Below are 10079 nucleotides of genomic sequence, written 5' to 3'. Positions count from 1 at the left end.
TCACGTGTTGCGTCATGCAAGGTTCTTATACAGGTGAGACCGATTATTCATACCTGCAGTAAGGCGCCAGAGTGATTCAGGTGATTGCAATAGCGGCTCATGCAGCGCCACCATGGTCAGCATAATAGGTGTTACAGATGTGACTCCTCTCATTGCTGCGAGATGGTCTATTTTTTTTTAATAAGTAGCACTGTTTGTTCTCAGCCACGTGCCTGCCGGAGCCCCAAAAGAGGATAATGGCTTTCCAAAGGCTGGTGCGCTTTTCTCTAAGGGAGGCGCTTTATCTGGGACACAGTGTAAACTTATTTTGGGGGTAAATTGCTGTTTTGAAAATAACCTTAAAATAGCTTCAAATGCTAAAAAGGCACAAAAAAAGTGTAAAAATAACTCCAAAACACACGACTTTAGACATTAGGATTTTGTACATCCTGCATATTATAACCATACACACACACACTTTTTGTGAAAAGTGGGGACATCCCATAGGCGTAATGGTTTTTATACTGTACAAACTGTATATTCTATCGCCCTTCACCAACCCACACCAAAACCTAACCCTCACAGGAAACTTTGTGCATTTTTACTTTCTCAAAAAAAAAAAAAACTCATTCTGTCTGATTTATAAGCGTTTTGAAAAATGGGGACATGGGTTATGACCTCATAAGTCACCCTCTCCTAGTAATACCTGCGTCATACCCATGTCATTATACAGAGTTGTGTCCTGATATGTCACAAAAACATGCACACACACACACACACACACACACACACACACACACACACGTATAGCGGAAGATTGGGGGAAGAAGTTCACCTTAACAATGCCCATATACTGATATACACATAAGTTTAGCATAGAGGATCTTCTGAAGTTTACACTATTGTTCTTAGGCTGTGGAATTATTAAATAACAACAATTTAAATAACAAGAAATTCCAAAACATAAGCATGCACGTTTACTTAGCACGTTTACTAACCTAATATAAATATGGACTTATTCTTTTTTGTATAATATATATCCTATACTTATCTGCAATTTCTCAGTGTTTTTTCTATGGAATAATCAATACACTTAGGTGATAATACAGAAGAATTCTCTTTTTAGACATCATATCAGACATTAAACAATTAGAAATTGCACATTAGACATGATCTGTAATATTCGCGATTAAATTTTTTATGCATTGTTTTTGTAGCGAGAGCAAAGATCTTCCACCATTCTGAATAAATGTACACGGAGTACCGGAGATTTTCACCTTTACTTCCCCTCATTGGCTCAATCAGAAACACGTTTCACGCATGAGATGCAAGAAACCAGATACAGTAATACAAACTATTCCTCTCGACATCAGGCGATTTCAAACTCTTCACATTAGACTACATTTCCCAATGCCGAAGCAGCCACGTGCGTGGGGATTTTTGAAATACGCACCGAGATGTGTTCGGGAGAAACTGTGTCACTGGGCCACGAGGCTCATGGGGTCACATGTACACATTTCAAGCCTCGTGCCGCCGCGCGCCTGCGCTCATCTCATCCATGCTCCTTGGAACGAGGCAAAAGCAAAACCGGGTCGACTTGAAAGAACAGTTCAGAGCGACACAGATAGGGCGAGTGACAAGCGCACTGGCGTATAATACACTTGAACTGAATTAACCAAATTTCCCTGACGTCTTTGCGAGTTTCTCATCTTTTGCTCGTATTTTATGCGGTTATAGGACGGTCATTACGTTACAGTTATGACTTTATCGTAAAAATAACTGATCTGTAAGAAATACTGAAGTGCATCTGGAGAGAGTGAATCTCTCTGTGTTGCGTTGGAGATTCTGTCATAAACCTGCATGACTTTACTGAGGCTCAACATGACGACAGCAGTAGATACAAACAACACAGGTGAGTCTTTCTGTATGCTTTTAGAAACAGTCTCGTTGATCATTCTGTTGTTGTTGTTATTATTCATCAATCGCCTCTCTGCTTCACTGTCAAATTGCATGTTAGTATGTTTGTATTACGCACTACTGTGCGTTGCGCAACGGATCTACACTGTACATTTATAAGCACATCTTGGCGCAGTGGGGCGGCACAGATATATAGCCTAATAATTTCCCTTCCTGACATGTTAGTAAATCGATCTAGCGGTGAAGCTCGCCGAATAACCTCGTCAGTTTGTAACAGCCTATTTAAGACGCATGGTTCTGAAATAAACAGTCCCGAAGGTGTGTTTAAATATGTACATAATAGTATTATGATAATACCTTTTTGCGTGTGTAAATAGGCTACTTCATTATGCCTTCTAGTAGCTAGTTCTAGTAGTGTGTTCTAGTAGCCTATGTATACGTTTAATGTTTCTGTGGTATCTGGTGTGATAAATGTTCTGGATATGTATAGAAGGTAAATACTATAACTATGGCAAGGACATCACGGGTTAAGGCACTTTTCTCGTGAATTTCGGGGAACTAGGTAATAACTGCAAAGTCAGGTGTACGGACATCCCTGTGATGCAGGCGAGCGTCGAAGATCCTCGCTCGATTCACATGGACCGCCGTGCCTAGCCATGTGCTTTTTGTTTTCATTCTCCGCTCTCCGCCTACAGTCATTGGTAAGCGCAGGCGCTCATTACATAATTCCGCCTCGCGCCGTGTTTGCCCTCCCAGCGCGAGCCCGTGTGTGACGCCGCAGTCTGAGCCATGTGCACGCTGCGATTGGACCGGAGAGCGATGCGCGGGGCTGGACCTCACTGTAACCCGTGTTCACTGCAGAAGTGGGACGAGAAATTGATCCACTTTAACGTAACAGTTTTTTCCCTCTCCCTTTGACAGGAATACAGCGTCACAAAATATCCCCGCCTCTGCCTTTTATAGATTCTTGCAATTAACACATTTATTATGAGCGGATTATGCTGGCTAACTTTACTTAATAAAACAACTAAGAAAGAGATTTAGAGTTGGTTAATTAGCCTATGAAATTCTTTGTCCTTGTCGAATGTTTTCGACTCAATTCTAATAAATTATATGATGAAGTGGGGAAAGGTTTACTAGGATTTATTTAATGTTTACTATTTACTGAGCGATGCAGTTTTTAGTTTTAATCACGAATGAGACGGTTTCCGATGGTCTTACAATACCCTTTAACTGTGGCTTACGGGACAACGTAAACACTGACAGCGTTTATTAATGTAGTATATTGTAAAAGGCTTGTTCATTGCGTGTAGGCGTAAATGAACGCTGAAGTTTTTTTAAAAAAGCGGGTGAGTTTTGAGAGGCGTGCTTAAAGAAGTGAGTCCCGTTGAAAGGCTGTCCTTGTGTGGCGCACGTGGAGGGGAGGCGTGCTTCCCCAATGACGCGCTTCAACAGCTCACGCGCGCGAGTTGTGCTCACACATTTCCTTTGACAGAATGATTAAGAAAGTCTTAAGTGTTTGGACTGAAACACAGTCAGGAGCCAGAAAAGACACGTATCTGAGCATCTGAAACCACCGTTGTCATATAACTATAGCCTACCAGAAATATCCACAGTGCACTCACTAAGTTAAAATTGCAGGCTATTGGACATGCATTAATAAATCTAATGCGAGACAAGTTTTTCTAGAGCATCACAGGGCAGTCAAAGCTACAGCACGTTTCTCTGTCTTGGCTCCACCTGACACAGTGACTTTTTGACCTTTTGTGCTAGTGTACAGTTGTTGTGTAACATCCACGGCAGTTTGCATTTGACATTCAAAGTGCTGTAAAGATTATACTTGCAAAGAGATCTCAATATAATTCTAGTCTCTCTTATGATAATACCAGTTTCTAGCAATATCTATCTATCTATCTATCTATCTATCTATCTATCTATCTATCTATCTATCTATCTATCTATCTATCTATCTATCTATCTATCTATCTATCTCTGCATCATTTATAACATATGCACAAATCTCACCAAAACATGGTTTCCATCATGTGCATTGATGAGGAAACTGTAAAACAAGAGCAAAGGACTGTGGTTAATTTCAGGCGACCAGAGGTTAGGAAAGGCAGAAGGAAGTATCAGACACTAAGGAATAGTGTACATGCTAGAGTCAACGCCAAGGTTTTAAGAGTAGTCTTATCTGATTTGAGTTGATGGACGCTAATGAGCAGGATCCAACTCAAACAAAACAGAGTTGTAAATATCATGCATTAATGCACATGGTTAGGCATGTGCTTCTGACACATCATGCAAGGTTGCGTGTTTTATAAACGGAAATAATAAACAAAAGTGGCTTGCTCACATGAAACACTGGTGCAACTGAAACTATAAACCACTAAAAACGCCCTCTGATGCACAAACTCAGGAAGAAAAGAGTTGGTCGCTGTATTTTCTCTTTTTTTATGCCCCCATGCAGTTTACAATAACAGTTCCTAGAAAGTATCTGTTTTCCACAAAAACAGATTCTCTAGCTCCCTCAGCTTCCTTGTTTCCATAGCACCATCTGTTTTGGTGCAGCTGCTTTTATAGGGGAGAGAAGTATTTATGGGAACATTTTAATGAGGATGTGCCCGCAAGGCCATTTTAGGGAGGAGAAAAAATACCTGAGAACATTTTCAGCTTCCTCTCGGTGGGCCTCTCTCTCTTTTTGTGTTTCCACATTGCAGCAATAAGGACTATCTTTTAAAAATGTGACTTTCTCTTCTGTCACTAGGTGGGGTAATATCATACATCGGATCGTGTGGAGGCTCTCCCAACCGCACCAGCCCTGTGTCCATGTACAATGAGAATTCCAACAGCAGCCTACAGTCTCTTTCACAACCCTACTTTGGCTCTTCGTTCCCACCATCCCCCAATGGATCCCATGATTCCTCTCGTATGTACACCAGCGGCAGCAACAGCAGCAGCAGCAGCTCGAGTTCAGGATCAGGAGAGGATGGAAACTCATCGTGCTCTGGTGGATCCCCGAGAGGCCGCGAAGACGGTGGAAGTGCACGCAATTCACCTAACAAATCAGTTGCCACCCTTACTAGTAAGCAATAAAAAACATATTTTACTTGAGTAATGTATAGTATGGTATTTAGTAGAAAGATTATAACAGCTGGCTTTCCCCCCAGAGCTGAATGGAATGGTGTTGCTGTGCAAAGTGTGTGGCGACGTGGCTTCCGGTTTTCACTATGGTGTCCATGCCTGTGAGGGATGCAAGGTAAGACAACAGCATTTCTTTACATACACATGCACCATTAAAATAGTGTTGATTGCAATTTGTAACAAATCTTTTATAATGTAAAAAAAAATTGTAATAATTGTAAATATTTTTTTTTTTATAAAGAAGCATTAATTGAAAAACATTTATATTATCTGCTTTGTCTGCAGGGTTTCTTTCGACGCAGCATCCAGCAGAATATCCAGTACAAGAAGTGCCTGAAGAACGAAACCTGCACCATTATGAGGATCAACCGGAACCGGTGCCAGCAGTGCCGTTTCAAAAAGTGTCTGTCTGTGGGAATGTCCCGTGACGGTAAATTTCTATACAACCAGACTTAGAAAAATACAGAGAAAAGTTCAGGGATGCACTGATATTAGAATTCTGAACGATACAGATAACCTGATATCTTTCAAAAATATTATAAGCAATAAATACAAATATTAAAATGAATAAAATTTACTTATTAATAAAATATTAAGTAAAATACACACACATGCATTATATTTTTTTAAATATTTACATGTACATTTATATATTTATATTATATATAAATATATTTAATATATAAAAATAACATGTTTTTGTTGAATATATACATGCGTGTATGTGTATTTGTATATATATATATATATATATATATATATATATATATATATATATACACACACACACACACAGTACACAAAAACTTTTATTTTGGATGTGATTTATATCGATTAATCTTTTGATAGCACTAGTTTTTAAATTATTCGTTTTCTTTTTTTAAAAGATTATGGCTTAAGTAATGTAAAAATGGGGGGAAATGAGCACACACCACTACATATCCAATATCAGCTGATACCGATAAATCAATTATTATTATTATTATTATTTTTAAATATCACCCAGTATCTGATATGGAACCATTATATCCTACATCCCTTGACATTTTTCTAAACAGAACATTTGCAAATAACATAAACATGATGAGTTTTTGACATTTTCTGTCCTTTTTTAACACCTAGCTGTTCGTTTCGGCCGTATCCCAAAACGTGAGAAACAGCGTATGCTGGCCGAGATGCAGAACGCCATGAACAACATGGTGAACAACCAGCTTCAGAATGAATTCCAGCTGGCGAGCATCACATCCAACAGCCCCTGCTCTTCCTCTTCATCCCCATCCACCTCTTCCTCATCTCTGTGCCCGGGGCTTACAGTGGGACCGCAAGCCCAGCCCTCTGCAGTACCCACAGCACCGTCCCCTTCCCCTCCGACCCCAACCTCCCCATCGGTGCAGCTGGCTCAGAGTCCCCCGGCTCTTACTTCTTCTCCACCACCGTGCTCCAGTCCTGGTGTAGACAAAACCATCGCCGCCATAACCAGAGCACACCGTGAGACCTTCGTCTACGCCCATGATAAGTTAGGTCCAGCACTGCTGCCCCAAAACGATGAGCTGGACAACCGAAGCAGCAACCACTGCATGGCTGGATACCACTTCAATGGCCACAACACCATCTACCACCATGATAATAATGTCGCTCAACACTGTAACAACTTCGATGTGCCACCAGACAGTAGCCTCCATTTTCAGACCTCCCAAGCTCCTGGGCAACATCAGCAGCTCAACAACAACAGCCAGCGACCTCCAAACAGTAACCTCTTTGGCGTCCACCACAGTCAGGAGATGAACAGCAGCTCCCAGGGGCAGAACTGTCCGTGGAAAAAACGCAAGGAGATTCTGCTGGTAAGAACTTTGATATTAAAATGACTCTAAAGGTGATTTCCAAGTAAATAAGAGTTGGAAGTGATGAAAATAACTTTTTTCCAGGCTTGCCCAATGAACATGCATCCTTACTCAGACCCCAGCAAAACACCACAGGAAATCTGGGAAGACTTCTCTCTTAGCTTCACCCCAGCGGTGCGAGAGGTGGTGGAGTTTGCCAAACACATCCCAGGGTTTAGCACGCTGCCCCAGAACGACCAGGTCACTTTGCTGAAGGCTGGAACGTTTGAGGTAAGTCAATGGTGCTTTATGTAATAAAACATCTGATTTGTGTCAAGATCACGATGCTAGCTACGTCTTGATGGTTTTACCAAGTGCGTATTTCTTTTTGAATATCTCCTGCAGGTCCTCATGGTGCGCTTCTCCTCTCTGTTTAATGTGAAAGAGAGGACCGTAACGTTCATCTCAGGCACCACTTACAGCCTGGAGGCCCTGAAAAGCATGGGCATGGGCGATCTGCTGGGAACCATGTTCGACTTCAGTGAAAAACTCAACGCATTAGAGCTCTCAGCAGAAGAACTGGGACTCTTCACTGCAGTCGTGCTGGTGTCTGCAGGTCAGTTGCATATTAGTGTTAAAGAGAAAGTTCACTCAAATATGATAATTGTCATCAACTCACCCTCATATTGTTCCAAACCCGTAAGACTTTGGTTGATCTCTAAACACAAATTCAGATATTTTCAATGAAATCTCGAGTAATGGTTTCTCTTCCCCCACTGAAAGTCTATGTAACCAAAACTTAGAAGATCCAAAAAAAGTCATTGTAAAACTAATCTATATGAATTGAGCAGTTTAATCCAAGTCTTTTGAAACAATAAGATCGCTTTATATGATGATTTATGACCTTTTTGGACCTGTTGGTTACCTGGATCTTCAACGGATGGACAGAAACCTCTCGGGTTTCATAAAAAATGTCTTAATTTGTGAAGATCAACCAAAGCCTTATTAGATTTGAAACAACATGATGGTTTGGTAAATAATGAAAGAATTTAACATTTTGGGTGAACTATACCTTTAAAGGGAAGAGTCAAATCATGTCATTACAAAGCTTCAAAAATATCTGTACCATAGTTTGATCCACTAATTAATTCAATCTTTCATTATTTGTTTCTGTTGCACAGACCGTTCTGGCATTGAAAACGTGAATTCAGTGGAGATGCTTCAGGAAAGTTTAATCCGGGCTCTCCGAACCCTCGTCAGCAAGAACGCCCCTAGTGACGCCTCCCGATTCACCAAGCTGCTGCTCAAACTCCCTGACCTGCGCACGCTAAATAACATGCACTCAGAGAAGCTGCTCTCGTTCCGCATTGACGTCTGAGGTTGCAAGAAGCTGGTGAAAGTGGGTCACTGAAAGACAGAGCGGGCACAAACATTAAACTCTTTTCCAAGAGAACACACCAGAAAGCAAACCTGTGCCTTTGGCACTTAACAGCACTTGATGACACATTTAAAGGGATGCTTTGGTGTCTAATGGTTGGTCAGTAGCCTTTATGGCTTGATAACCACCATATAGGGTAGAGAAAAGGGTCCTTGAGCCAATTTCAGTACTTACCTGAAATGGGTGGTAAGATTAAGCTAATAATAAAGCAGACAAAAACAATCACAATTGGACTGCATCTACACGGGGAACAAGTGCATAATGCCTGTTGCAAGGGATCTCCAGGCCACTTCCAGAGAGGGGACGACAGCACAAAAACACCAAGCGTCTCCTTGTGCCCAGTCCGGCCTGGGTTCCTGCTAAACCCACACTCAGAGAAAATTATGATCATTGTTACTATAATGCAAGCTATGCGTGGTATGAACATTCACATCCCTGTGACTTTGTAAAATATGTGTAAATATGGTATACATACTTTAAATGTTTTAAAATGTATAATATATATATTTTTTGTAAAGTTCACATGCTCAACACAAATTATAAATCTATTCAAGCACAGATATATATAAGTAGAGTGTATGCATATTATAGAAATCAAGACATGTATTTCACTTGTTTTCTTCACAAAGGCATTTTATGAAACGAGAATGTAGTTTTATCTTTTTCAAGTAGATATCTGGAAAAAATAAATCTCTATGTAATGTTTTTAACCTGCATCTTGAATAAATTTGGGTTTATCTGTGTACTGAACAAATTTATTGTAAAGAAAGTAAAAATGTATAAAATATTAACTGAATGACAAAAAAAACCTACATGAAGTACTATATACTAAATATTAAATATACTATACTATATACTAAAATGTTGCTTTTTTAATGTCAAGAGAGCACTGAGCAAAATGTACCATCTCTGTCCTCAATAGTAAGGTTAAGACTGGGTCCTCTAGTGGGAGCTGATGTGTGTTCTCCAGATTCAGATTCTCCTGTCCACCCTCAGAAAGATGGGCATCTCTGGAACCGCACTCCTGTGGGTTAAGTCCTACCTCTCTGACAGACCCTTCAGTGTGTCTTGGAGGGGTGATGTTTCTAAGTCACAACACCTTACTACTGGGGTTCCTCAAGGCTCAGTACTTGGACCACTTCTCTTCTTCATCTACATGACGTCATTAGGATCTGTCATTCAGAAGCATGGCTTTTCTTACCACTGCTACACTGATGACACCCAACTCTACTTCTCATTCCAACCAGATGACCCGACGGTAGCTGCTTGCATTTCAGCCTGTCTGAGTGACATTTCTAGCTGGATGAATGACCATCACCTTCAGCTTAACCTTACGAAGACAGAACTCCTGGTGATTCCAGCTAACACACACACACACACACACACACGCATGTATATTTAAAAAAAATCTATTTCAAATAAATGCTGCTCTTTTGAATTATCCCTTCATGAAGTCCTGAAAAAAAGGCTTGGTTTCCACAAAAAATAATGAGCAGCAATTAATATTTTGAAATGTTTCATGAGCAGCAAATCATCATATCAGAATGATTTCTGAATGATCAAGTGACACAAAAGACTGCAGTAATGATGCTAAAAATGCAGCTCTGTCATCACAGGAATCACTATTAAATAAAATTATGTAAAAAAAATAAAATAAAATTTCAAACAGAAAAGTTTATGTATATTGTAAAAATATTTCAATGTACACACACACACACACACACACTAATAAATTACCAACCCCAAGCATTTGAACAGTTATACATATATGAAGGGGGGGG

The 10079-nt window shown here is 40.2% G+C and overlaps 1 protein-coding gene across 1 annotated transcript; it reads left to right on the top strand.

Moving 5' to 3' along the window:
- The first annotated feature begins 1512 nt into the window (after positions 1 to 1512).
- LOC132148944 (nuclear receptor subfamily 1 group D member 1-like) lies at positions 1513 to 9043 on the top strand. Its single transcript, XM_059557754.1, has 8 exons — positions 1513 to 1891; positions 4664 to 4981; positions 5067 to 5155; positions 5326 to 5470; positions 6163 to 6881; positions 6966 to 7151; positions 7266 to 7476; positions 8042 to 9043. Exons 1-8 carry the CDS (start codon positions 1840 to 1842, stop codon positions 8236 to 8238), a joined length of 1917 nt encoding a protein of 638 aa, XP_059413737.1. The 5' UTR covers positions 1513 to 1839; the 3' UTR covers positions 8239 to 9043.
- The last annotated feature ends 1036 nt before the right edge of the window (positions 9044 to 10079 follow it).

The sequence above is a fragment of the Carassius carassius genome, chromosome 9, assembly GCF_963082965.1.
Source record: "Carassius carassius chromosome 9, fCarCar2.1, whole genome shotgun sequence".
NCBI classification, from domain to species: Eukaryota; Metazoa; Chordata; class Actinopteri; order Cypriniformes; family Cyprinidae; genus Carassius; species Carassius carassius.
The sequence above is the reverse complement of the archived record's forward strand: the minus strand, read 5'-3'. Positions and strand labels throughout refer to the sequence as shown.